The sequence below is a fragment of the Vespa velutina genome, chromosome 13 (genome assembly GCF_912470025.1).
Source record: "Vespa velutina chromosome 13, iVesVel2.1, whole genome shotgun sequence".
Taxonomy (NCBI): Eukaryota; Metazoa; Arthropoda; class Insecta; order Hymenoptera; family Vespidae; genus Vespa; species Vespa velutina.
The window spans coordinates 3,346,663-3,374,162 of record NC_062200.1 but is presented as its reverse complement, the minus strand read 5'-3'; the positions used below and the strand labels follow the sequence as shown (position 1 = coordinate 3,374,162).

General features: G+C 31.4%; 6 protein-coding genes across 16 annotated transcripts in view; 3 read left to right on the top strand and 3 right to left on the bottom strand.

Moving 5' to 3' along the window:
- Positions 1-5,118, bottom strand: part of LOC124953955 (heat shock protein DDB_G0288861) — a 45,945-nt gene extending 40,827 nt beyond the window's left edge. For 4 of the 6 annotated variants that reach the window (XM_047506073.1, XM_047506068.1, XM_047506069.1 and 1 more), the window contains exon 1: positions 1-1,662. This exon is cut by the window's left edge. The gene's annotated coding sequence lies outside the window, so the exon portion shown is untranslated. Of the gene's footprint in view, positions 1,663-3,587 lie in introns of those variants that run through there. The other 2 variants (XM_047506071.1, XM_047506072.1) reach the window with 1 other exon arrangement.
- On the bottom strand, positions 1,807-10,196 carry LOC124953953 (dynein axonemal intermediate chain 4-like). The gene is made up of 7 exons (XM_047506065.1): positions 8,225-10,196; positions 7,731-8,124; positions 7,314-7,640; positions 6,950-7,234; positions 5,384-6,863; positions 5,117-5,198; positions 1,807-1,900 (listed from the first exon to the last, which is right to left on the bottom strand). Exons 1-5 carry the CDS (start codon positions 8,665-8,667, stop codon positions 6,087-6,089), a joined length of 2,226 nt encoding a protein of 741 aa, XP_047362021.1. The 5' UTR covers positions 8,668-10,196; the 3' UTR covers positions 1,807-1,900; positions 5,117-5,198; positions 5,384-6,086.
- LOC124953958 (E3 ubiquitin-protein ligase RNF185-like) lies at positions 9,146-12,520 on the top strand. Of its 4 annotated transcripts, none has more exons than XM_047506080.1 (5): positions 9,146-9,259; positions 11,034-11,196; positions 11,335-11,466; positions 11,546-11,715; positions 11,879-12,520. In XM_047506080.1, the coding sequence occupies exons 2-5, from the start codon at positions 11,048-11,050 to the stop codon at positions 11,974-11,976; spliced, it is 549 nt and encodes a 182-aa protein (XP_047362036.1). In that variant the 5' UTR covers positions 9,146-9,259; positions 11,034-11,047; the 3' UTR covers positions 11,977-12,520. The 4 variants fall into 4 exon arrangements, with proteins under 4 accessions (XP_047362036.1, XP_047362035.1, XP_047362037.1 ...); XM_047506079.1 differs by lacking the exon at positions 9,146-9,259 and adding an exon at positions 9,335-9,815; XM_047506081.1 differs by lacking the exon at positions 9,146-9,259 and adding an exon at positions 10,215-10,438.
- Positions 12,521-12,848: 328 nt separating this feature from the next.
- LOC124953959 (selenoprotein M-like) lies at positions 12,849-14,512 on the bottom strand. Its single transcript, XM_047506082.1, has 4 exons — positions 14,355-14,512; positions 14,194-14,264; positions 13,771-13,840; positions 12,849-13,697 (listed from the first exon to the last, which is right to left on the bottom strand). Exons 1-4 carry the CDS (start codon positions 14,454-14,456, stop codon positions 13,593-13,595), a joined length of 348 nt encoding a protein of 115 aa, XP_047362038.1. The 5' UTR covers positions 14,457-14,512; the 3' UTR covers positions 12,849-13,592.
- Positions 14,513-15,130: 618 nt separating this feature from the next.
- Positions 15,131-17,794, top strand: LOC124953956 (pre-mRNA-processing factor 19). The gene is made up of 8 exons (XM_047506075.1): positions 15,131-15,284; positions 15,505-15,654; positions 15,730-16,007; positions 16,082-16,276; positions 16,348-16,503; positions 16,604-16,834; positions 16,915-17,255; positions 17,369-17,794. The coding sequence occupies exons 1-8, from the start codon at positions 15,266-15,268 to the stop codon at positions 17,511-17,513; spliced, it is 1,515 nt and encodes a 504-aa protein (XP_047362031.1). The 5' UTR covers positions 15,131-15,265; the 3' UTR covers positions 17,514-17,794.
- Positions 17,795-17,988: 194 nt separating this feature from the next.
- Positions 17,989-27,500, top strand: part of LOC124953827 (ubiquitin-protein ligase E3B) — a 9,819-nt gene continuing 307 nt past the window's right edge. The window contains exons 1-17 of one of the 3 annotated variants that reach the window (XR_007102351.1): positions 17,989-18,532; positions 18,680-18,832; positions 18,996-19,323; positions 19,445-19,633; positions 19,746-19,937; positions 20,009-20,198; positions 20,280-20,519; positions 20,610-20,781; positions 20,866-20,984; positions 21,129-21,253; positions 21,372-21,574; positions 21,709-22,009; positions 22,082-22,474; positions 22,583-22,747; positions 22,907-23,018; positions 23,164-23,558; positions 24,102-27,500. The exon at positions 24,102-27,500 is cut by the window's right edge and continues 307 nt beyond it. Coding sequence is in view for 2 of the 3 variants with exons in the window: in XM_047505789.1 (XP_047361745.1) it covers positions 18,372-18,532; positions 18,680-18,832; positions 18,996-19,323; positions 19,445-19,633; positions 19,746-19,937; positions 20,009-20,198; positions 20,280-20,519; positions 20,610-20,781; positions 20,866-20,984; positions 21,129-21,253; positions 21,372-21,574; positions 21,709-22,009; positions 22,082-22,474; positions 22,583-22,747; positions 22,907-23,018; positions 23,164-23,336 (3,216 nt within the window). In the remaining variant the exon portion in view is untranslated. Of the gene's footprint in view, positions 18,533-18,679; positions 18,833-18,995; positions 19,324-19,444; positions 19,634-19,745; positions 19,938-20,008; positions 20,199-20,279; positions 20,520-20,609; positions 20,782-20,865; positions 20,985-21,128; positions 21,254-21,371; positions 21,575-21,708; positions 22,010-22,081; positions 22,475-22,582; positions 22,748-22,906; positions 23,019-23,163 lie in introns of all 3 variants that reach the window. The other 2 variants (XM_047505790.1, XM_047505789.1) reach the window with 2 other exon arrangements.

Genomic DNA, 27,500 nt, shown 5'->3' with positions numbered 1-27,500 from the left:
CGAGGAGAACGGGAGGGAGACTCACCGGGCCGTGTGTAACTTGATAAACAAGTTTACTTGGAGAGGCCAGTATCTTATATACACGCTTACACTGGGTGTCCCAAGGAGACTGAATACTAATTGCTGGACGTGCCGTGTGAAACAAAGCGGCTACTCCATGGATACTGCAAACTCAGAATCCCTCTTTCTCTCTCTCTCTCTCTCTCTCTCTCTCTCTCTCTCTCTTTCTCTCTCTCTTTCTCTCTCCTTATCGTACATCAAGTTCAAGCAAGTACCCGAAGAAATAAGAACTGGACCAATCCAAATTGGAAGTAAGATGAACATGAAGTTCCTTAGTGTAACTTAGTTAGCAACGTCGTCTTATATACTGGTATTTGAAAAATGTTAAAGAAAATGTTGTTTCTATCTTCTATTAATTTCTTTCCTAACGAAAAACACGTGTGTGTGTGTATGTGTGTATCTTAATGTCCGACCATTTCTAATCATCATCAGGATCGTCTGATAAATCAATACAGTAGAATCGTACTATAATACGTTTGAAGAAGAAATGAAAGAAAAGAAGAAATAAGAAAAAAGAAAGGAAAAAAGTAGACGGAGGGGAGGGGGAGAGAGAGAAAAAAAGAAATAAAGAAATGGAACCCCCGGTATATTAGCGATGGGCAATCCTGTCGAAGCGGATTCGCGGTCGCCGCTTTTGGTTTTCCGGATCTTGAGTCCGGTAGTCAGCGGGTGGTGGTATTTCTGATTCTCCGGCTGGCAGCGATAAGAAGGTGAGAGAGAGAGAAAGAGAAAGAGAGAGAGAGAGAGAGAAAGAGAGAAAGAAAGAACCTCAGCAAGGAAATAACGTTGAGTATGCAGGCACGAGGCAAGCTATAGATGAGATGGGCACGAGGAGCACTGCACTCGGACGTGTCGACTGCTCGCACGAGTCCCTCCTCCTCTTCCCCCCGCCCCCACTTGCCGCGCTCCCTTTTTGCTATCAAGAGGATTAGGAATCCTTCTTCATAGTCTTTTCTGAGTTTTTCTGATCCTTCTAATATTCCAGTCACGAGTTCTTTGTGTTTAATACGTGTGCTCTCCTTTGTTTTCATTCCCTTTGTCTCTTCTCTCATGATCTTGAACATCGGTGTCATGCAAAATGTCATCTTTTAAAGAAATAAAGAAAATTTAATGAATTTATTTTCTTCTTCTTCTTCTTCTTCTTTTTTTTTTCTTTTTTTTTCATTTTTCTTTTGTTTTGTTTTGTTTTGTTTTTTTTTTTTTTTTTTTTTTTTTTTTTTTTATTTTCATTTGTTCGTTTCTTTTCGTTTTTTCGTTCTCCATAACAATACCTTTCTTAAGCCTTTACGAATCGTTATTATTATTTGATTTGTATAGAATTACATAGGCGATAACAACAAATTGCGATATCATTTTGTTTAACATTTATAAATGTATCCCTTGTCAAGATTATACATTAAGTAAGTACATACATATATGGTATATGTATATAACTTGGATTCTCTATCCTTTAAGATCTGAGAGCACATATCCAACACGATGTACGGATGTACCCTTATCGCCGTAACTTCTCTTCACGCTGTAAGCGAGTTCTTGCTTGCATCTTAAGCGCTACTCGTATTTTCTCGCATTATTTGCGCCCGTCACACCACCTACGTTGTTCGCAAATCGCAGATCCAACGCATTTCCAAATCGCAAACGTGACGTCTCCTTATCGTCTTACTTATATTATTTCTACGTTTATATTGCCCAGTTGCAATTTTTATTAGGCCAGTGAACCACCTCACTTGTACACATTTGACAATCTTCTTTGGTTTTTTTTTTCTTCTTCTTTTTTTTCTCCTTTTTTTCTCTTCTTCCACGAGTACGCAGAAAAAGTATCGTGTTTTGAAGAAATCTGCTAAAATGCAATCTTGATGTTTGCTTTCAGATTTTCAAAAAAAAAAAAAAAAAGAAAAAAGAAAAGAAAAGAAAATGTTGTGTTTTTAACAGATCAGTATCTAGTTTACTTACAACTATGTTTCTTTTTTTTTTTGTTTTTCTTTTATTTTGTTTCTTTTTACCTATCGATGATTCAGACCTAATGCATGCACCGTAATGTACGACTGGAACAAGTACGTAGAACCCATATACAGTGCACAACCAAGATAGAACAGGATGTTACTACTCGTAATATATACGTAAATTACTGTAGATGATAACGCGCAATGCCCACGCGTCTAGCAAGAGATCCTGTTTTTCTTTCTCCTTTCCATGTTTAATAAAATAAAAGGATTGTCTCGTAGTTATATATATTGTATCTCTTTTGCCATATAAATATTCTATCTCATCATTCTTTATATAATTTCTTTTTCTTTTTTTTTTTTTAACGACATCACAAATTTCTTAACAATACCAATACATTTCGATTTTATTTCTTCGAAGAAATCTTGATAGCAAAAAAAAAAAAAAAAAAAAAAAAAAAAGAAAAGAAAAAAAAATACAATAACTAACTGCGACATTAATATCACTGATCTCTTCAATTGAATTTTGATTGATATCGTCATAATGGGTAAGTGAATTGAAGCGTAAGAAAATTTAGCAAAGGTTGAAATATTAAAACCCTTATATATGAATCCCTAATCCCAATTATAAAAATTATAATCCTTGACGATCTACCATCTTAACTAATATGGAAGTCATTAAATGCATAAAGAAACATGGCTCTTCACCAACTTTCGATTTACGTGGAACAGGGCTCATCAACAGTACTGCCATCAACCATAAGCCATCTTACGAAACAGTTTGTACATCGAGGTAGGTATCTACAAGTAAGTACGTAGAGCTAACGACGATTGGAAAACATGAATGCGAACTCTCATGAACTTTCCTTAGAACAGGAGATGAGATAAGTGGTTTGTCCTCGCGTAAAGGGTACATCGTAGCGATAATGTCAGAAAAATATACTTATATACGTATGTATGTACGTATGTATATATGTACGTATGTACCAAAGAAGAAGAAGAAGAAGAAGAAGAAGAAGAAGAAGAAGAAGAAGAAGGAATAAAGGCCTCGATAGATGTGCAAGCTATTCGTACGAACGGAAGAAAATAGATGAAGATAGAGAGACGTGATGCATGCTTGCGATTAGGTGAATAGGCAGAGGCCAGTGTAGATAAAGGATTATGAGGTAGATCGGTGAATCGGGTCGAAATAACAAGTGCATTATAGATTATACCACCTAACGTTCTCTACCAACTCCAATGTAATTAAACATACTAATTATCATTTCTTTTCTTAACGATTCAAGATTCCTCGGGATATGAATGAATCAAATATAAAAGAAAAAAAATAAAAAATTAAAGATAAGAGATTCGAGGCGGAAAAAAGAAAATGGGGGAGAAAAAAAAAAAAAAAATATATATATATATATATATGTATGTATATATAAAAAAAAAGAACGAAATATATTTGACGATGTTATGATAATCATCGAGATTGTTTTTGTACGTTATCTTACTTTGATTCGATTTTCTTGATAATAAATAATAAAAACGATTTCTTTTTCCTTCTAAATGGATATATAATATATATATATATATATATACCTTATTAAAATTTAATAAATTTTCTCGATATCATTAAAAATTTGAAAACGATTTGACGATTTCACTGTTCACTTTTCCTGCACCACCCGTTACAACGTGTAACGCGTCCGATGTTCACAATATACCGAATGCATGTGGAAACGTATAATTTAGCGAACACACCACTTCTCTCAAGGATTCGACCTATACACTGTGCGAGTTAACTTTGAGAAACACTTGGCAATTCCATCCCCCTCACCCACCCATTCACCGTCCCATATTCTTCCTTAATCCCCCTCCTCGTATAAACAATCTCAATCATTTTTCCTTCAATTGATCAATTCGTTGTCCCTTTTTTTTTTTCTTTAACTTAAGAACAGTGTTCGTTCATTCGATTCGAATAATTCCACACGTTTATACTTTCAATTCACACTAATAGATCTTAAAGATCACGATCGAATAAGTATCGGTCAGAGTTCGTGGAGAACAGAGCGATCACGGTGTAGCTCGTGCCCCGGCAACATCGGCATCGCCACTATTCTTCGGTTGCACATGTTACTCTCTATTAAGCTGCCTTCACACGGTGGACCGACCTAACAGAAATATACCGCGTTGGGAAAAGAATAATAAGAGATTACATTTGTTTTCTTTTTTTTTTTTTTTTTTTTTTTTTTTTTTTTAACTTGACGATTTGAATTTTTATCTTCCTTTTTTTTTTTTTTTTTTTTTCTTTTTTTTTTTTTTTTTATAAATCATATTAAGTTTCAAATATCACTTTATTATTGGATACGATATCGTATCCATAATTAAATCTCTACTTGAGTTAATGTAGTTCGTCAAAATTTGAAAACTTGTATGTTAAATAAAGTCGTTCAAAAAAGAAAGAGAGAGAGAGAGAGAGAGAGAGAGAGAGAGAGAAAGAGAGAGAGAGAGAGAGAGAGAGAGACAGACAGAGAGATTGGTTCGGTATACAAATCCTCTTTTGGTCAGTTAACTTGTGTAATAAATGTCACATCCGTGAACCGAACATTGACACGAGGACCTTCGCCGCGAAACTACTTAACGCGCTAGAAAGTCTGTAACTAAACAAATATGACTAATCCTCGAGAGTCAACGACACGGTATAACCCTTTGTCGCTTATTCCGTTGAACCCAGCGCTGTTTTCTTTACCCACTTGAAAAGGTCTCTCCTTGTACGTTCCTCAAGTGTTTTAAATACAACACACATTCGATATATATATATATATATATATTATATGTATATCGCAAATAATAAATTATTAATAATATGTTATCTTCACCGTGAGATGTATAATGTTTATTTTAACTGATTAAAATTTATTCTTAAAATTCAAAAAAAGAATATCTAAAGAGCAAGATTTAACGCGAATCACAATGAGAACAGTAACGTCTCTCTACGATTTTCTTATCTTTTACTTTTTCTTTTTTCCTTTCTTTTATTTTTTTTTTTCTTTTTTTTTTTTTGTTATTGAACAATTTAACGAGTTTAAAGGAAAAAGAAAAAAAAAGAATAATCATTCAAGGATTACCTTTGGATCATCCGATCGACCAATCAAAAGCCGTGTTATATCCTCGGCTATCTTTCCATCAATTCACATGAATATTGTGATCCTAGTTAAAAGATATCAAGGATATTTCAATGTCTTCCATCGATCGGAACCATATACGATTCGACGAGATTATTGGCGGAAAGAAGGAATGAAAGACATAAAAAAATAAAATAAGGAAAAAGATGTCGAGAAAGAAAGTGACAAGAAGAAAAATATAACCGAACCGAAAAAGCCGAAAAGATTTACTCGTGTGTCTTCGGTGTCTTAGAAGAAGAGTACTTAGTTCGCGTAGTTGAGTGCGGGCGTAATAAGACTGCCTGCTGACGGCGGTAGCGCAGTTCGTGCCCGCGAGCTGCGGCAGCAAGCAAGAGGGAAGCCCCTCTCTATCCCTTCCTCTCTTTCTTTCTTTCTTTCTTTCTTTCTTTCTTTCTTTCTCACTCACTCTCCTTGCCACGGCACACTCTTCTGCCGACTCCTTTGGTGCCAGCCAGCCAGCCAGCCAGCCAGCCAGCCATCCAGCTAGCTAGCCAGCCAGCCAGCCAGCCAGCCAGCCAGCCAGCCAGCCACCAAGCCAGTCAGCCAGCCAGCCAGCCAGCCAGCCAGACCAGGAGGCCTATACACAGGTTGCGCCTTTACAGAACCAGAGCCTGCGGAGCCAGCTTGTCGAGACGCACGGTTGAATCCAAACGTTCTCCCTTTACTCTCTTACCTACCTTCGAACGAATCACGCGAAGCCCTCGAGCGGGAAGACGCCTGAGGGGACCTACGTCAGGCCCCTCGACTACCTTCTTATCCCCACTCCTTATTAACTTCTGATGTCTCGTACGGTTGATAAAGTAGATTTCCTCATTACTATCTTACTTAGTATATATATATATATATATATATATATATATATATATATATTTGGATGATCTTCTTTTATTGAACTTTTATATACGTATGTCAGTCAATTGTCCGAAAATGGTGGACCAGTTTTTTGAAGTTTTTTTAATAAATCCGGTTTGGTAAAAAGAGCTTTCTTGATGGATTCGATTAGAACTTCTTCCTGATTGTAAGGTGAAAATGGTATACCTTCTAAATTATAAATATATACAGCACCTTGAACGTCCGCCGTTACCATCTGTTTCCCATTATCAGTGAATGCGACTTTCACCAATCTTGCTTCGTTTGGAGAACGTGTTACAGATAGTGGGGCATAGGTTCTTCTTTTGATATTCCATATACAAATCTCATTGTTAACGATGCTTGCGATGATGGTCGAATATGTAGGACACCAGGTTGCGTATGGTACACATGCCAATGTTGTTGAAAGAGTGATTAAAGGTTCAGTTAGCCCTTCTATCCAAATTCTAGTACACCAATCAGCTCCGCAAGTCAAAAAGAGTTTAGAACAGAAATGAGAAAACTCCATTCTGTATATCGGTCCGTCGTGAGCCAAAAAACTGTCTATGTGATGATACAAATAATTTTTGGAACATCGATATATCGCTCCCTCGTCCGAGCCCACGAAATAAATGGAACTTAAAGTTGGATGTTGACAAAGAACAAGAGCTCCTGTGCTTTGATTCATTAAAATATCATATGAGATACATCGGTCTGATCTATCCACTCCTAATATTTTATCTTCTATCTTAGAAATCTTCATCATCTCGGTCATTATGAAATCCTCGTCCAATGGGTAACGATAAACACATCCATTTTGATTACTTGTATAAATTAATTCCTAAATCGAGAAAGAAGTATTAATCGTTATTTAATAATATTATTATTATTTATATCGTTGCATACATATATTGAAATTATTAATACCTGAAAATCAAAATGTTCGTCGCTCTTCCACCATTGCACTTGCCAATGTGGTTCGTATATGACTGATGTATCCCTCTTGCTTTGTCTTATTATGTTAAGAGAAGTGCTGCTAACGTCAATGACTTTTATTGAACCATTGTAGAAACCAATTGCTAGTAAATTTGGCCGATCGTGACTCCAATCTATGCTAGAAATCTGACTATCAAAGGTATGTATTTGTCCTGGTTCTTTTGGATTCTTTGCACACCACAGTAACAAGAGGCCATCTTTTTTATCATCCATTGGCTGCGAAGTCATAAAATGATCATATAAATGATATAAAATTTTTAAAATACTTTAAAATGCATTATTAATCCAAACGAACTTTTGAACCATACGAGACAGCAATAATATTTCTGTTAAAATAATTCCAACAAAATGAAGAAACTGGTCGATCTTTACTGATATCGCAGGTATAAGTCCACAATAGATCAAGATCGTACGTAAATTCTAAATCGAGACTACATGGATCCCGTTGGACGATCCCAGTGAAACGTTTTTGAACATCAAGATAAATATTGTTAGATAATATGCCTTCCATAATACGTGCGGCTTTCAGAAACCCAGTATTATATACTATATGATATAATTGGTCAGAGGAATGTTTCACTTGATGATCTATGTTATACTGCGGTAATTTATTTTTCATTTCCTATATAATAAATACTATGTATTATATAAATACTATGTAGAAAAATAAATGAATGATAAATCAATAGCAAAAGGATATCAACGATCTGACCTGTTTTTCCAACATCTGTAGATAACTATCCCTTGTACGAACAACCAAAAATCCATTTTTCTCTATCATTAATTCTGGTTCCTTATAAGTGTCATATATAACCCAATTATTAACGAACATTCCTTCATTTTGTCGTGCCCTTCCTCCTAAATAAGTACCACGTGATTTCGTAATAACATCTATCGTTTGAGTCTCAGCATCAATCACTTTTCTTGCTATTCCAGGTCCTGCTACTATATCTTTGTATCTCTCATTGCTCTCTTGAACTGCTTGTCCTTCTGGTGTTCGAAGATCACTCGTCAAGGGAAGCATCTCGAAGAAGATAATCGTTTCTGTTTCTTTCAATATAATCGTTATTGTTTCTGGCCGAGTATGAAACTCTTCTGGGTCGTCGCTTAATAATAACAATTGAAGGAAACAATATCATTGAATCAATTTTTCTTATTTATTTATTTATTTATTTATTTATTTATTTATCTATTTATTACGACTACCTGGATATATAGAATTGAACTGGTGCTTTTTCTTTTACATCCTCCATTACATCCGTTACCTCGGTAGACAAAAGACTTTCTATTTGCGTATCATTAGTAACATAGGTGGATCGAGATATTAAAGAAGAACTGGATTTAAGGCCAATGTGTAAGGAAGATAAAAAGGACGATGGACCGTTGCCTTCTGATTGAAAAAGGGCAATCTGTTCGAAAGCGGTCATATGGCGATCATCGATTTGATTGAATGTAGGGTGTGTCAGAAATTTCGGTGTCACGTCGATATCCTCTTCGTAAATACGAAGTGCCATACGTTCTTGCAATAATGGCGATGCTATAACTTTAGCATATTTCCGACTTTTCGAGGCAACTTGCAATCTCAATTTCGACGAAGTTATACTCTGTGGCCTAGATCTCTGAGAGTTATCCGTGTCACTTGCTTTCATTTTTTATATTTAATTAATCGTCAAAACCGTTAATACATTTCACTTAATCTAATCAATATCTTTTAACATGTCGATTAAAGTAAGATATAAAATTAATCTTTTCATTGTAAAAATTATTTTACTTATCTCGTACAACACTTTCTCGCAAACAATGCTATCATTTTATTACAGTGCATGGATTCCATGGAGACGTGAGAATCGATTAGCCTGATATTATCTTCCATTAGATTAGATTAGTCTTCGAAGAAAGAAAAGAAAAGCAAGCAAAAAAAAAACAAAGGACTAAATCTATCTGTCTATGTAGAAAATCTAATGTCGTTTAAAAAAACAAGATAATGTTCCATAAATAAAGATTCAAGTTTATATCGAAACAACAGGCAATATTAATAGTTTCAAAATTTCAGTCATCGTTAATCGAAAAATAATCAATTGAAAAGATCCCGCCAAGCGCCATCTACAGAACAGAACTGCCCTCTGACGCGAAGAGCTACAATTATTCGATATACGTGATCAAACGAGTGTCCCTAAATCGACATAAGAACAACACGAATATATTTGCGTATTAGTGTCACGTTGATCGAGTTAAATAGAAGTAAAAATATACGTATATTATTATTATTATTATTATTATTATTATTATTATCATTATCATTATCATTATCATTAGTACTAATATTATTATTATATGGTATTAAGAAATTTTTTAATTATATAATCATCGAAGACGACGATAATTTGACAAAAAGCGTATAAGGATATCTGATTGAAATTTGTCGACTTCAAGGACATCTCGTTAAAATATTCAATCTAAACGTAGTACTCGTTGGACAAACGTCCCTTACGTATTGGCACACGAACATCCGTTTTACATTTTACATTAGAAAAATAATTCACTGTTGAAGCTTGCGCAATTATTACGTTAAAAGAAACGTGTGATTCGTCAAAACAGACAGATAGATAGTGAATAAGAGAAAGAGAGAGAGAGAGAGAGAGAGAGAGAGAGAGAGAGAAAGAGAAAAAGAGAGAGAGAGCGCTACGTTTTTTCTCTCTCTCCTTTTTCTTTTTTTTTTCTTTTTTTATAAGAAGAAACGCCAGTGGGAGAAAATAAATGGCCGAAGGAGTCGTCTTTCAGTCGTTGGATCGAAGAAGTAAGTGGCCGCGACACGAAATAATCCTTTAACGTTATAATTATTTTTTTTTTTTTTCTTACTTCTTAATGTTCTTTTTTTCTTTTCTTTCTTTTTTGTGTATTTTTTTTCATGTTGGCAGCTGTCATCTAAGTACATACATACATACACACACACACACACACATGCACGCACATATGTATATATATATATATTTCTTTCGATTCTTCGTCCTTAATCCATTTTTCGTGAATATCGACAAAGCTTGATTTTATTTTTCATTTTTTTTTTTTTTTTTTTGTTTTTTTTTCTTTTCGAGTTCAATCTCGAAGACATTTTGCTGTTATATACCGATTTAGAAATTTTTCTTTTTCTCTTATCGTAGTTGTAACAGTTGTCGTTGTCGTCGTCGTCGTTATCGTCATCGTAAAGTTGTCGTTAGTAGTCGCACAGTCATCATCGTCGTAGTAGTCGTTAAATTTTTTTATGAAAATTTTCGAAGAGATTATTTTTCTTTTTTTCTTTTTTTGAAATTATTATTCATTATGATGGCCTATCTATCGTATTGTTCTTCTTGTGGCATACCTAGAACACATGACTTTCGATTGACCACCTCGAAAACAGATTGATACGTCCATACATATGTATGTCGGATAATCCGTTGTGTGAATGACTCACAATTAAATAGATACGAACGATCGTGTTGTGTGATCAAGACCACGTATGTTCCTATACGTAATAAAGTCCCGTTACTATATAAAGCAATGATTTATAAACTTTTTGCAAATTTTTTTTTTCCCACCTACGTGTCATTATATATATATATATATATATTTTCTTTTTTTCCTTTCTTTTCTTTTCTCTTCTTTCTTTTTTCTTTCATTCGATTTATTTCGAATGATTTCGTTCTCTCATTCGCAATAATGTTTCGTGAAATATTGTTGATAAAAAAAAAATATATATATATATATATATATATAAATTTTATTTGTTAATATCATTCGTCGATTCATCATCCAGTTGTTTGTCAAGTTTATTGATAGATATTTTTAATCAGTATATAGAGTTCTAGAATCATTTCTAAAATCATGATATAAAATTAATCTCTACGTGTTATTACAGTTGTTGTTTATCATTATTATTTTGTTATTTGAGATGAATTAAAAAAAAAAAAAAAAAAAAAAAAAGACGATCATACGGTTTTTGTAACTTTATCAGTCAATACTTTTATTCTTTCAGATAATTAGAACTGGATGAGTACAATGAAAGAACAAGCTGGGCCTTCTAGGCCTTCCGGGTCTGCTACAGAAGAAAAAGAAAAGGATGATAGAATGTTTGAATGTAATATTTGTCTCGATACAGCCAAGGATGCGGTTGTTAGCATGTGTGGACATTTATTTTGGTATGTCATTTATTATAATTTTCTTATAGAATGTTAATATTGAAATTTGTAATAATCTAACTTAACACACATTTGTATTTACTTATAATTTATATTTGTATTATTAAAAATAATTATTTATTATTGTATTATATATAGTTGGCCTTGTTTACATCAGTGGCTAGAAACACGTCCAACACGACAAGTATGTCCAGTTTGCAAAGCTGCTATTAGCAAAGAGAAAGTCATTCCATTGTATGGACGTGGAGCAACAAAACATGAAGATCCAAGGTTTGTCGTTAATCTAATTAATTATAATATTTGTTCAATCTTGAATAAATAAAAGAAATTAAATAAATTATTATTACAGAAATAATGTTCCACCTCGTCCGGCTGGACAAAGATCGGAACCAGAAACCAATTTAGGATTTTCTGGATTTGGATTTGGTGATGGTTCATATATGTCTTTTGGCATTGGAACATTTCCATTTGCATTTTTCACATCAACATTTAATTTTGGAGAGACCCGACCAAGTGCTGGTATAATTGAGATTTCTTTGCCTTTATACAATAATAGTATACATATAATTGTATGAATTTACAATTAATATTATTTTTTCTTTTTTCTTTTTCCGGTTTTTTTTTCTTTTTTTTTTTTTTTTTTTTTTTTTTTTTTTTTTTTTTTTTTTTTTTTTTTTAATAGCTCCACGAGGCACTCCACAATATGAAGAAGAGCATTTCTTATCTAAGATATTTCTATGGTTATCAATGATATTCATTTGCTGGCTGTTAATGGCATAACACTTTTTTAAGTCTCGCTGTATGTCTCGTAATTTTTAATATTATTCGGTCAGTCCATTATACGTGTGCTCATACATAATTTTCCCCTATTTGTAATAATCTTTGTTAATCGTATTATAACTATACCCCTGCTTAGATAAATAAATATATAAATAGCTACTCTATTATCTTTTCATTTTTTTTTGTTTGTTTCTTTCTTTTTGGTTTCTTTTTTTTTTTTGTTTTTATACTTGATGACACACGTTGCTCAAAATTTTTTTTTTTTTTTCAAATTGTCCAAGCTTGATTCTACTATTTTGTCTAGTATTTTAATTGTTTTGAAAGTTTATTATATACATGTGTATATGTGATAATTATTAATTTGCAAAATATTATTTGACGTTATCTATTATAGAAAGTATTCTGAGTGTGCTTTTGGCATCGACATGTGGTATATGCGCGTTTAACATTAAATAAATCCTGTTGCGTTAAATGCAACATAGAAAAAAGTACTATCATAGTAGTACATTCCGAATACATGCCTTTCTTATCTTTTTTTTTTTTTAGAATAAGAATCAGATAAAAACGACATAGCTTTCATGAATAACAGCCAGTCTTATTATTATATTGGATTGCATATGTATATAATCTATAAAATCAAAATTATATTAAAGTTAATTCAATATTATCAATATGTAAGAATATTAATATTAATACACAGTTATATGACATATATAATATTGTAATATATTATGGATATAAACAGAAAATTGAAGTGCAAAAAATTATTTTTGATTACTATCTCCTTCAATACCATTTATCCATTTTTTATTTCTATCCAATGACGATTTTATTTATTTACAATTAAAGTTGTAAAAGTATTATCTAAAAAATCTCACTTTTTTAAATTCATTTATTGATTGGTAAGTAGTACATAAAAAAGCAACAAATGTTGCAAAATATTAAATGCAACAAATTATTTGTAATATTTGTAAATTGTAATGTACGATCTAACTAAAACTACTTACATATTATTTAATAAAAACAATAAACGTAAAATATATATCTTTTTATACTGCACTGTCTTTAAGAATAAAATTGTTGCGTTATAATTGGTTAATTGTGTTGTTAGTATACTTGCATAAATGCACTATTTATATAACCTACATTTGTTCAGCTATGTTCTAATAAATTTAATCATAAAATTGATAGAATATTATTCCAACAAAAGAGCCCAATTATGCCACAATGAACAATTTTGTTATTTCATGGTTCTAGTAATTATATCACAGGTTGTAGCTCCACAAGGGTAAATATATGCTTCCCTTGCCTACGTGTTAATGTGTCAATAAAAAATAGCAATTTGTGCATTGAAAAATCTTTATGTAACTATTATTATGTGCAAAGTTACTATTATCGCTAAACTCTATTGTCTCTCTAATAGTATATATTGATAAATTATTTTCTTTCAATATAGAATTGAAGAAGAACATTTCAAACATTTTGTTTATTGTTCATTTAGCTTAATAAAACGTATAAGAAGCTTTCTAATCGTATTTAATTAGAAATGCTACTCAAAATTATATATTGATTTCTTTCAAGTGCATAAAAATTTAATAATACAACTATTTGAGTCTTTATATTTCATCCTTTTGAGGATGAGACTTTGTAAAACCTTTAGATAAAAGTAAATCATTACACTCTTGACGTGTAAGGCTTGCCAAATTTAATCTCTCCATTTCCTATAATATTTCAAAACTGTTAAATATTTTTATTTTAAATTTATATTTTGTTATAATATAATATAAGACATACCTCCTCATTGTCATCATAAAGGACAAGTTCTGGACTTGCACCTTGAATATGCTTGAATTCAACATTGTTACTGTTTCTAACATTAAGAATATATATAATTATAAATTTGTAAATTCTCAAATATCATAATGATTCTGTTAATATTATGGATGATATTGTTTATGCATTATTTTGTATAAAAATAAAACAATATATATACATTACGGAAACATGATGGAGTTTAGTGTAATATACAAATGAAGTTTACATAATAAAGATGATTTGACATAATTAAATATTTACAATAATTATTTACATAAATTATACAAGCGTATTATTGAACATCACACTTTGAACATCACATTCTTCTCCGTAATTGTAAGATTTATGAAATATTAAATATAAATAATAAATAACTTTAATTGATTAAATATAAAAGGATACTATTGTGGTACATCCTCGAATATAAATTTCTTGACATCCGGAAGTCTATTCAAGGAACATCCACTACAACTCTATGTAAAGATATGAAATATACGTAATGATTAGTATGATATTTAATAAATATGAGATAATTATTCGATTGTTAATGAAAATATTTATACCTCGATTGTTGCAAATGTATATTTACTTTTAGCTGATACTGCAGTTATAGTTAATGCCAAAAGTAACAGGGAAATAAAATTGACAATCGTAGAAGGTGCCATGTTTATTTTTAGAGTGCGAAGAAAACGGAAGTAGGGCACTCCTGTGATTTTCTGCGCTATATATGCATTTTTAAAGTCTGTTTCCTCTTATCCGATATAAACTTCGAATAAAGTTTAAATTACGATAGAGTAAAATTTTAGATTATCATAGTCATAAAGTAGAAATTTTTTTATTATAAATTTAAAAAAACTTTATTTACGTGTTTCTATTACATATACGTAACAATATATATATATATATATATATGATAACGCATAGGTTATATTCGATAAAAAAAAAAAAAAGAAAAAAAAATAAAAGAAGAAAGAAAAAAACAAAAGAAAAAAGATTTAAATTGTTAGAGAAAATAAATTGAATAAATGAAAATTATTTCGAATTAACTATTTACGTAGTAAGACAATGTAAAAAAAACAAGAAATATTACGTGTACGATAATAGATTGAAAGAAAAGAAAATTTGTAGATGTTTTCGTAATTTTTTTTATACGACAAAATGCCACTCCGTTCATTCATATTATTAAGAAATATATATATAATATATGATAACGATAGTTGAGTCAAAGAATTACTTATAAAGGAAGAAGCTACTGTTTGTAAAGTTAACTTTTTAAATTTCGTTTTTTTTTCCTTAGAATGGAATACTAATTCACAGTTTACAAATATTTATTATATATATATATATAAAAGATATAGGATATTTTTATAAATAACGCAGAAATAATAATAATGAAAAAATAAATTTTAGAATCAATCTAGTTCGTCAACGCGCATAAGTCCTGCGTAGTTGATCGAACTCTTATGTCGAAAAAATGGCGCTCTCTTGTGCGAGTAAGTTTTTCTTATTTTTATTTTTTTTTATGACTTTATATATTAAATATATACAATATATATCAACTTTTATTCGATCATCTTCGAATAAAACGATATATTGTATTAGAAAATAATTTCTAAAAGATTTATATCATATATTGTTGATAGTAATATGAACATAACCTAAAAAGATCGCGCGTTACCGTATTCTAATAATACGATAAACATGCATTTACAGTCTCCAACGAAGTACCGGAACATCCTGTTTTATCTCCTGTATCGGGTTCTATATTTGAAAAACGTCTCATTGAGAAATATGTTACTGAAAATGGAGTGGATCCCATCACTGGCAAAGAGTTGACCATAGATCAATTAATTGATGTCAAAAGTATGTATTAGGTCGATATAATTTCATTAATTATATTGTATGTCGATCATTCATACAATATTTCTTTATTTACAGCGACTCCTATTGTAAAACCTAAACCACCGAGTGCCACATCTATACCAGCTATTTTAAAAATACTGCAGGACGAATGGGACGCTGTTATGCTACATTCATTTACTCTTAGGCAACAATTACAAACAGCTCGACAAGAATTGTCTCATGCTTTATATCAACATGATGCGGCTTGTCGAGTAATTGCTAGATTAACAAAAGAAGTTACAGCTGCCCGTGAGGCTTTGGCTACTCTTAAACCACAAGCTGGAATTGTTCAAGCAACAGTTATTCCACAACCGGTATGTTATTACAATTATTGTTATTGTTATTAAAAATTAGATATATATTAAAAAAATATTTCATTGAGTTACAGGCTGTAGCTGTAGAAGCCGGCGGTACAGCTGCTCAGCCAATGGAACAAGCTGGTATTACTGATGATGTTATTCAAAAACTACAAGAAAGAGCAACGGTTCTCACTCAAGAAAGGAAACGTCGTGGACGTTCCATTCCTGAAGATCTTCTTCCTCAAGATAGCATCAGAGCGTTCCAAACTCTTGCATCTCACCCTGTATGATTTTATCTTTTTTTTTCTCTCTACATGCATATATGAATATATCATAATATTTTATTTTGTTTCAGGGTCTCCATTCTGCTAGTGTACCTGGAATTTTGGCATTGGACATTCATGGTGCAGATACAAGTAAAATTTTAACTGGTGGTGCTGATAAAAATGCAACTGTATTTAATAAGGATACAGAACAAGTTGTTGCTATCTTAAAAGGCCACACTAAGAAGGTGCATTATTGCATAATTTTATATATATATATATATATATATATATATATATATATATATATATGTATAATAAATGCTATTTAATATATTAAAATTCTAGGTAACTCGAGTAATTTATCATCCCGAAGAAGATATAGTGATGACTGCATCACCTGATACTACAATTAGAGTATGGAATGTAGCAACGAGTCAAACGACTTTATTACTGAAGGCTCATGATGCTCCAGTAACTGGATTATCATTGCATCCAACTGGAGATTACCTATTAAGTTCATCATTAGATCAGCATTGGGCATTTTCTGATATTCGTACTGGAAGATTATTGACCAAGGTACTTATCATCCTAATATTCAATAAAACAATGAAATTCAATAAATTTTATACAACAATTTTATTCAATTATTCCTCTAGGTGGCTGGTCAAGCTGGTCAGCCATTAACGACAGCACAATTTCATCCAGATGGATTAATTTTCGGTACTGGTACGGCTGATTCTCAAGTAAAAATCTGGGATTTGAAGGAACAATCAAACGTGGCGAATTTCCCTGGCCATTCTGGTCCGATCACAGCTATTAGTTTCTCAGAAAATGGTTATTATTTGGCTACAGCTGCTGAGGATTCTTGTGTCAAACTTTGGGATCTACGAAAATTGAAAAATTTCAAAACATTACAATTGGAGGAATCTTATGAAGTAAAGGACATATGTTTTGATCAAAGCGGTACCTATCTAGCTGTAGCTGGAACGGATGTTAGGCAAGTCTTTATTATATTTCATATAATACAATAGTGTTAACGTAATCGATTGTCTGCTTATGTTTAGTTTTATTTTTATTTTTATTTTTTATTATTTTTTTTTTTTTTTACAGAGTGTATTTGTGTAAACAATGGCAAGAATTGAAAGTATTGAATGATCATACAGCAACAGCGACAGGTGTACGTTTTGGAAAACATGCACAGTATATAGCATCCACTAGTATGGACAGAACATTAAAACTTTATGGTCTCCCTTAAATCAAATTTATAGGAATGTGACAATTATTTTAAGAACTTATTGTAGACTTATACATTATTTCTACATGAGTTTATTAAGACATGCCCAATACTATTTTGTTTTGTTAGGCATCGTCGATTAATTTAGATTATCTCTTAATTTAATATACACTTCCTATGTATGGTAATAGTTTAAAAAAAATTTCGTGATTGAATGCGATTATATATAATGACTTCTTTTGGAAGTAATTAAAGGACAATATGATTGAAAGAAATAATTTAATAGGATGTTCAACAAAATATGCTTGTTTTAATAATAAAAAAAAAAAAAAAAAAAAAAGAAAAAAAAAAAGAAGAAAAAAATCAAATCAATCATAACATAATAAAATTTTTATACAACATTTATTTTATTTAATTTTTTTTTCTTTTTTTTTCTTTTCTTTTTTTTTTTTTTTTTTTTCTTTTCTTTTCTTTTCTTTTTTGTTTCTTCCCGTGAAAAGAGATGTCCATTTTATAAAATTTAATATAATTTTATTGGTGGCGCTGATGATAGTTGCCTACTGATAAACTAACCTAATATGTTCCTTTGTCCTCGATAGTGAAGCTTGAATCGAATTAACAACAATGGCCGTTGTGGTTGGCTGTCAGTGTAAAACTTTCGTAGATTATGTATCGAATGACAGTTTTTTGCCGATTCAAAATTTCTGTTGTTATATCACACTGATCAATTTGTAAATAGATAAATTCAATAGAATCGGTGACAGATGATGATTTTTTAATATACTCAAGTTTCGCGGTATCAACTAGTTATCATCAATGACCAGCTGACAATGTTTTTCAATTAATATAATTCAGTGAGATACTCGTGGTTATTCGAAGATGTTTAAAACAGAAGAATCCTCACGAGGTAGCTTCCTTCAGCAAACAAAAGCCGCGAGAGAAGAAAGAGCTCACGAGAAAGATAGGGAAGCTGCTGTCATTGTTATTCAAGCGTATGTTAGAGGATGGTTGGCTCGTATCAGATTTACCAAAAAGATTCTGTGAGTTTTTATCATTCGATTCTATATATCCTCCTGATGTTATCGGATTTATATAAATAAATATATTAATATTAATTTATGACATTAACTATATTAATTGATTATATCAAATTAATATTCATAATATAAGAATGATTCTATTTTTAGAGAGGAATTCGATATCAATTTTCCTGATGATTGTACAAAGCTGGATGCAAACATAGAGTTGCAGCTTGCGTTGCATATATACAGGGTTACTTCTAGATTTTTGATTATTTATAAGAAGGAAAGGGATCAAGAAAGAATAGAAAAATTGTGTAGGTGTGTATAAAGAAATAAATTTTATATGTAATATAATTATTTGATAAGTATTGTAAAGATTATTAGAGAATGATATAATATTTGTTTGATATATCAATTGTTTCTTTTTTTTTTTTCTTTCTTTCTTTCATTTTTTTTTTTTTTTTTTTTTTTTTTTCTTTAGATACCTTGTGCAAACTCTTCAATCAGAGTCCCCAAAGTTCTCATATGTAGGTGTGGCTCTTAACAAGGATCACTACATATCATGGATATTGCAAATGAAAACAATTTTAAATCATTGTCTCATTGGCTTGGACAGCCTTAAACCTGAAATAAGTTCTGACCATACGTCCATCCTATTGAGATTATACACATTAGTTAGTTTTACATCACCAGCATCATGGGCAATATTAAAGGTAGAGAGCATGGAAAAACTTAGAACTGGTATGAGCCAATTATGTGCAAACATAATGGGGCACCTTGTTAATAATGGCTTTTACGCTATTATGCAGGTAACCATATTTATATATATATATATATATATATATATATATATATATATATATATATCTTGATAATTTTAACAATCTCTAAATTTTTTTATCAATAAACAAATTATTTTTTATGTTATAGACATTACTAGTAAAAGGATTAGGTAGAGCTGAAGTTTCATCGATATCAGTTGCACTCTCTGCAGCTGTGACGTTAACTTTAAGACCATTGATATCCTCTCAAATGTCAGATAAACTAGTATCATTATTTTTAATTAATATTTTTAGTGTCCCTGCTTTGGTTTATCACTTGAACATGTTATGTCCGGAGGTATAATCGTCTTTTTGTTTAGAGATATATCCTTAAAAAAAATTATTACATGTATATATATATATATATATATATATAGTGTATGCATAATCATGCTGATGCAATTTTTCAGTGCATTTCATCCTTTATTATGCACAATTTATTTGCAAGAAGTTTGGAACTGTTAAATTCAGAACAAAATTTGAGGATAGTTTTTAATGCACTGGAGGGTAGTTATGCACTTTGTTTATTATCAAATTTGATACAGTTAGCAAATATTGAAAGAGAAGAAGTCCTGAGGGATTCATATTTTCCTTCATTCACGGTAAGGCAAAATCAAATGATAGATTATTTATATTATAAATTTTAATATTTATATATTATCATTATTTATAGTTTGTTGTTACAAAAATGCTGGAGGCCTGTCAACAGTATGTAGTGGCCAAACAAAGTAACATAACTCATTGGCATCCAATTCTTGGTTGGTTTGCACAATCAGTGGATACTCCTTTACAAGAAGCTATTCCTTATGTGACATCACAATTAGTTTGCCTATGGACTGGTAGAATTGTTTTACAATTAATTGGTAAGCAATAATTAATTTTAATGTATATGTATATATACGTATATATATTTAATAATAATACTATTATCTTATTTTTTCAAGGTCAACCATTAACCGAACTCGTTGGTAAAGAATCACCACCACAATTGGAACAACAAAGTACATCTATAAGTACTAATATTTTCCGTCGGGCATTTTTGGAAGCACGCACAAATAGAAATAATAGCAATAAAAATTATAGAAAATTAGGAAGTCCCGAATGTACCAAAATTGCCCTAATCTGTTCTATGTACCAAACTGCTCTTCATACTCTTACACAAATGAAGCAGGATATATTAACGGGTATATCATATTAGAAACAAATATGCATACGTTATAATTATTTTATGTAATAATTTTTTTTTTCTTTTTTTTTTTTTTTTTTTTTTCTAGGACTTTGTTATCAAGACAAAATTTTGTATCATATGTGGTTGTTTTTGGGAACATTAGGACCACACTGTGGTTTAAAAGCATTTTTAGATCACTTAGCGGCAAATACAAAATGTACAGCACCAGAATTTCAAATGTTGATATTGTTTTGCGATTGTATGACACATTATGTTACGTGAGTATATTAAACGTGTTTAATATATTATTTATTTATTAATAATTAAATTATATTAATAACTTAATCTTATTATTTTAATAGTATATTAGATGACATGGAGATGTACGAACAGCAAGATCCCTTTAAATTATCGGATTTTATAACAATGTCATTTTTTTTGAATCAATTTTTGTACAAAGCCGTTCTTAATAATCTATTCGGTGAGTATGTCAAATTTCCATTGGAAAACTTGTATTAGAATATATATATATATATTTTTTTCCTTTTTTTTTTTCTTTTTTCTTTTTTTTTCTTTTTTAATCGAAGAAAGAAAGAAGTTTCGTAGCTACGTGCTAAAGTTTTAGATGTTACAGATGTGAAAACAGTATCTAACAATCCGTTATTTACATCACTACATACACTTTTAATGGCGATTTATCGTCGGGATTGTAGAAGGCCTTTTTGTCCGGAAGGACATTGGTTGGCGAAGTTAAGTATATATATATATATATATATACATATATATGAAGATCGGTAGGATGCTTAATTATATTTTTATCTATAAATTTTTTTCTTTCTTAAAATTTTTTATGCTTTCAAAAAAATAGGAAGTACGAGTATCTGGTTTCTTAGCTGATTTAGAAAAGAGAAGAGGTGGTGCAGCACTTTTGTTATCAAAAATGCCGCATGTCATACCGCATTCCGAAAGGGTGGTATTATTTCGAAAGCATGTTGCCAACGAAAAAGCTGTTATGGGTTTAACAGAAAGTGCTTGTAACAGTCCACCAACTACATTAATAGTTGTTCACAGGTAATAACTATCATTATATGTAACTATATTGGGTATATAAAAATCATCGGGGGGAGGGTGGTTGAAGAAAAAAAATGAGAGAAAAAGAAAAAAAAAAAAAGAAAATTAATTAACATAATAAAAATATTATACAGAACGCGTATAGTAGAGGATGGTTATCGGCAATTAGCTATGTTACCTCCTCAAGCATTGAAAGGTGTAATCAGAGTACGGTTCGTGAACGAACAAGGTTTAGCAGAAGCTGGAATAGATCAGGATGGTGTATTCAAAGAATTTTTAGAAGAAACGATAAAAAGAGTTTTCGATCCGTCATTAAATTTGTTCAAAGCTACAAGTGAAAATCGTCTTTATCCTTCTCCAACTTCCTCAATGCAGGACAATCATTTACAATTATTCGAATTCGTTGGACGGATGTTAGGGAAGGCAGTTTACGAGGTAAATAATTATAGTTATATAATAGAACTTTTCTTTTAACAAGATAAAGTAAATTATTATGTTAATTTTTAGGGAATCGTTGTGGATGTACCATTTGCGTCATTTTTTGTTTCACAATTTTCTGGACAAGCAGGAGGAACTTTATATAATTGTTTGGACGAGCTTGCTTCGTTGGATCGAGATCTTTATCGTAGTTTAACATTGGTTAAACATTACAAAGGCGATGTTAGACAATTAGAATTAACATTCTCATTAGACGAGGATGTTATGGGAAAATTAGTAACCCACGAATTGATACCTGGTGGACGTGCCGAGGCAGTTACTAATCAAAATAAAATTCGTTATATACATAGAATGGCACATTTTAGAATGCATACTCAAATAAAGGAACAAACAGCAGCTTTTATAAAAGGATTTTGTTCTATAATCAATCCCGATTGGTTATCATTATTTTCAACACCAGAAGTAAGAGCAGGAATGATAATTATTTTTTAAATAGAAATACTTGTTGATAACATCTTTTTAAATATATACGAGTGTGTATATATATATGTATGTTTGCGTTTCTTTTAGCTACAAAGATTAATTTCGGGCGATAACGTCCCGTTGGATCTACGTGATCTACGTAGGCACACGCAATACTATGGTGGTTTTCACGACAGTCATAGAGTAGTATGTTGGTTATGGGACATCCTCGAGAAAGACTTTACCGAGGAAGAAAGAGGGTTGTTTTTGAAGGTACGCTTACGATGATAACAATTGGATATTTTATCCAATTAAAAATATTCATTTATAAAAGTATATATGTATAATGTCGTCGTGTTTTTTCTTTTGTTTTTTTTTTTTTTTTTTTTTTTTTTTTTTTTTTTTTTTTGTTTTTTTCATTAACAACGATAGTTCGTCACAAGCTGTTCGAAATCACCCTTGCTTGGATTCGCTCATCTGGAACCAAGATTTTCAATACGTTGCGTTGAAGTTGGCGATGACGAGGATACAGGTGATACAATTGGTATGCTCTCTCAAATTGTTTTTCTTTTTTATTATTTAATGTCTGAATAATTTTAATGAAAATTTTTTTTCTTTTTTGTTTTTTTTTTTTTTTCTCCCTTTGAAAATAATAATAATACGGTAATACGTTCGATCATGTTAATTAGGCAGTGTGATACGTGGATTCTTTACGATACGTAAAAAGGATCCTCAAATTCGATTGCCTACCTCCTCTACGTGTTTCAATTTATTGAAACTACCAAATTACCAGAAAAAGAGTACGCTTCGTGAGAAGTTACGTTATGCTGTGACCAGTAATACAGGTTTCGAGCTTTCTTAATCTATGAGCTGTTGATGGAATGAAAGCAGCACAATCAGGGAACTATAACTCGAAACGCAGAGCGAAAATCGAAAGTGATCGAGCGGTGCCTAACTGATATACCCCGTGTTTCAATATATGACATGACCTATATAAAAGAGGATACATATATATATATATATATATATATATATATATATATATATATCGAAATGAACGAAAATGTACAGTAAACATACATAGGTAATTAAGCCTAATAAGTTGTAAGAGTGGTAATTTCTATAGTATAATTATTTGCACAAATTTCGTATGATATTAGAAGAAAATGAAGGAATGAAGATTTTTAAAATATTTTCCTCCTTTTTTTTTTTTTGCCAATTACATAAATCTTTCCATATTGATAAGTAATGTAACAGAGAGTATATAGAGCCGAACATAAATGTGCATATATTCTCTCGTGTTGTTCCTTTATATATATGTATATATACACGCATACATATACACATATATATATATATATATATACACATATAATTAGCATTATGCGATATTTAGTTAAGTAATTATTATAATTACTATATGTTTTTATAATCAATCTATTGCGTTTCATCGATTGTAATCAATGGAAAATTATGCGATTTATAGAACGATTTATGTATACCTTATATGAGCTTATAAATTATTAATCGTTCGCTTTTTAGTCGATAGTAGTAAAATAATAGAATTATTATGGAAATGTTTTACTTATTTGTATACATTAAATGTTAAATCATTTTGCCAAAACAGAATCATTGATGCCGAGTGAAAAAAGAAGATATACACTATATGAACAATTTCGGAGAATAAAGATTTAATGGTGAAAGGGAAAATTGAAAAAAAAAAGAAAAGATAAAGAAAAAAAAAAAAAAAATAAGAAGAAGAAGAAGAAGAAGAAAAAAAGAAAAACATACAAAAAAAAAAAAAGAAAGAAATACAATGGATGCTCTATTTTGAAGAGAGCTATTTTCTCGACAAATTTTTGTACAAATTTTTGAAAAAAATTGTTGCGTATTGTACAAAACGCGTTGTGTAGTTTTACGCGGACGTAATCGTCGTCGTCTTTGTCGTCGTCTTCGTCGTCGTCGTCATCTTTATTGTGGATGAAATCGGCAATGTTTGCACACTGAATTTCCTATATAAGATCTCTTTCACTCTCTCTTTTGAAATTAATTCGAGATTCACGCGATATAAATCAATTTTTTATGATATTATACACAAGAAGATACACGATAGAAATATATTTAGCATTTCGATTTTTTGTTAAATAATGAATTAATCAATGGGAGACTTGTTTAGGAAATTTAGTAAGACCAAAGATAAAATAGAAATCTATTTAGCGCTTAGAAATACGCGTTCTGCGCTTTCATATTTTCTTACGTAATCATATATACATATATACAAATATATATATATACACACAGATACATACACACACTAACACACACGTACACATATATATATGTATATATATATATTTTTACCAACAACATTTTTGATCTCTATTCACATTTTGTAACGCATTAGAAAAGTACAATTAAAATTGCAGTCATAATGATTTGTTTAATATTTATATATTAAAAACATCGTTATACTTTATATATATAAAGTCTATATATATATATATATATATATATATATATATATATATATATATAGAAAGATTGATATATAGAATTCATTTGATTTAATTTGTGCAATATTTACGTAATATTTGGAAAAGATATAGATTTTGCAATATAGTGAATAGAGAAATGTTGTATGTAAAAAGAGATACATAATCGATGTTTAATGTAATATTTTTTTTGGAGATTGTAAGAAAAAATTTTTCATAGGATCAAGAAACGAAAGTTTTGGGTTAGATTTCATCTTCGATAAATTGTATTTATCTAATTATTCTAATTTAATATGTTTCTAAATTAATACGTTATTTCATACACGATCCGTGTATCAAATCTGGAACAATAGGTTGAAAGGTATAAATGGATATATTTAATTTTTTCTTACGATAACTACAAATATATATATATATATATATATATATATATATATATATATTCGTAGAGTGAAAGAGGAGAAAGAGATTATATACGCTTTGTAAATCGGCCGTTTCATTGGAAACGTATAGATAGATAAAGTTTTTTAAGTGTGTATCGTCGTACCAATGGAGAAAGTAAGAAAAGAAAGAAGGAAGAAAGAAATGAAGGAAAAAAAAATAAAGAGGAAGAAGGGAAGGAAGAAGGAAAGGAAAGTAAATGACGTGTCGATCTAAAAATATCTTTGGAAATTATACCGGTAATCATGTAAATATTTACAAAATCTAAAAATCTTCGTTATTTTCAATTTGTCCCGGTATCATCTCCAAATGTCCTATTAGAAACTTATTTCCTTATATTGTCCTATTTTGAACCAAATCGTATATGATATTATTTATTTATTTATTTATTTATTTATTTATTTATTTATTTATTTATTTATTCTTAGAAATGAGAACGGTAAGCTAATGAAAAAGATTGAACAATAAGAGATCATACGATTAGAAGAAAAGTGAAACATATATGATTATTTCGGTCGTAACAAAAAAAAAAAAAAAAGAAAAAAAAAAAGAAAAAATTCTTTTTTCTTTTTCCTCCTTTTATCTTGTTTTTGTTATTTTTTTTTTTTGTTCCTCTGAGAACGAGAGAGGAAAAGAGAGAGAGACAGAAAGAGAAAGAAAGACAAAGAAAGAAAGAAAGAAAGAATACGCGTTTGAACAGTCGGGAACAAAGTACAAGAAGGTGGCGCGTCGTTGATTAGGTGCGCGCGCATTGTCACGTGACCGTCGGTTTTACGGTTGGCCGGCGCTGTCGGCGTTGCGCTTCGCCCCCGCCACGTTCAGTGGCTAGCGAGCATCGGCTGCGAAAAGACGTACGTTTCGTTCGTCCCCTCCGCGCGACGATCTCTCTTCCACCGCGGCTACCACGAGAGACTCTCCTCCTTTTATTTTTTCCCTTCGGTCACCCTGACTAACACTCTCTCTCTCTCTTCCTTCAAACTTCTCACCAACGGTTTGATTTTTTTCCACGGTCCTATCACGTTGTCGTTTATTTTCTATCACATTTTTTTTTTTTCCTTTCTTCTATTAATTTCCACTCGTCCCTTCCGTCATCGCCCTTTTCTCGTAAACGGGCGCGGGCGCGCGCGCTCGTCCTGCTGTACTGTCTCTCTCTCTCTCTCTCTTTCATCTTTTTCATCTCTTTCCTTCTTTCCCTCCCTCCCTCCCTCCCTCCCTCCCTCCTACCCGTCCTTCTCTCCTTCCACCCATCCTCCCTCATTCTATCTTTTTTTTCTCTCTCTCCCCTATTCTTTTGGTTTATCTAACGCGTGTGTTATATCTATCCTCTGTGTGTATATATCTCTCTCTGTGTATGTGGTCAGTGTACGCGCGTGCAAGACAACATAGCACGACTGTCACAAGCGTGCTGCTGCTCTTCTTCGCCCGTTCGTTCGTATGTTCGTTCGGTCGGTCGGTCGGTCGGTCGGTGCGCTCGTTTTGTCGTGTATCCTATCAGCCACAGTAGCAGCAGCAGCAGCAGCAGCCGTCGTAATCGTAGCCGTTGAAGAATCAAAATCGAACATTGTCGAGAATGTCCGGACGCGTCGTTTCACGTCTCTGAATATATTTTTCTCCTATTGTGTATCGTATACATAATATATATATATATATACATATATATATATAGATATATATATTGTATATATATGTGACGGTCTCTCTCCTCATCTCTATGTTTTCGTGTTCAATGTGTAAGTAAGCACTCTCTTTCTCTTTTTCTCTGGCACCTACGGTGGTGCGTCGTTTAAACGACGACGAACGACAAGTTCGGAAGATCCAACGACGATCGCTTCGCACCCGATTGGCGCGCGTGTTCTACGTGCATGGAACATAACCTCCAAAGTCAAGTGAAACAAAGAGAGAAAGAGAGAAAGAGAGTAAGAAAGATAGATAGTTAGAAAAAGAGAAACAGAGAAGTGAGAGAGAGAGAGAGTGAGTGAGTGGGTGAGTGAGTGAGTGAGAGAGAGAGAGAGAGAGAGAGAGAGAGAAGAGCGTAAATGATAAAATAGCGATGGGGTCGCGCTGATTCTCTAACGGGAGATTCTCAAACAAAA

Bases quoted from the DNA above. Each gene is read 5' to 3' on its own strand.
- LOC124953956 (XM_047506075.1), top strand. The intron at 15,655-15,729 runs GTATGTATTAGG...CTTTATTTACAG, and splicing joins TCAATTAATTGATGTCAAAA to CGACTCCTATTGTAAAACCT. The intron at 16,504-16,603 runs GTGCATTATTGC...TTAAAATTCTAG, and splicing joins TAAAAGGCCACACTAAGAAG to GTAACTCGAGTAATTTATCA.
- LOC124953953 (XM_047506065.1), bottom strand. From the start codon at position 8,667: ATGAAAGCAAGTGACACGGATAACTCTCAGAGATCTAGGCCACAGAGT. The intron at 7,641-7,730 runs GTCAGATCGTTG...TTTATTATATAG, and splicing joins TACAGATGTTGGAAAAACAG to GAAATGAAAAATAAATTACC. The intron at 7,235-7,313 runs GTTCGTTTGGAT...ATGACTTCGCAG, and splicing joins CTGTCTCGTATGGTTCAAAA to CCAATGGATGATAAAAAAGA.
- LOC124953959 (XM_047506082.1), bottom strand. From the start codon at position 14,456: ATGGCACCTTCTACGATTGTCAATTTTATTTCCCTGTTACTTTTGGCA. The intron at 14,265-14,354 runs GTATAAATATTT...ATCTTTACATAG, and splicing joins ATACATTTGCAACAATCGAG to AGTTGTAGTGGATGTTCCTT. The intron at 13,698-13,770 runs GTATGTCTTATA...GAAATATTATAG, and splicing joins TTTATGATGACAATGAGGAG to GAAATGGAGAGATTAAATTT.
- LOC124953958 (XM_047506080.1), top strand. From the start codon at position 11,048: ATGAGTACAATGAAAGAACAAGCTGGGCCTTCTAGGCCTTCCGGGTCT. The intron at 11,467-11,545 runs GTTTGTCGTTAA...TTATTATTACAG, and splicing joins ACAAAACATGAAGATCCAAG to AAATAATGTTCCACCTCGTC. The intron at 11,716-11,878 runs GTATAATTGAGA...TTTTTTTAATAG, and splicing joins AGAGACCCGACCAAGTGCTG to CTCCACGAGGCACTCCACAA.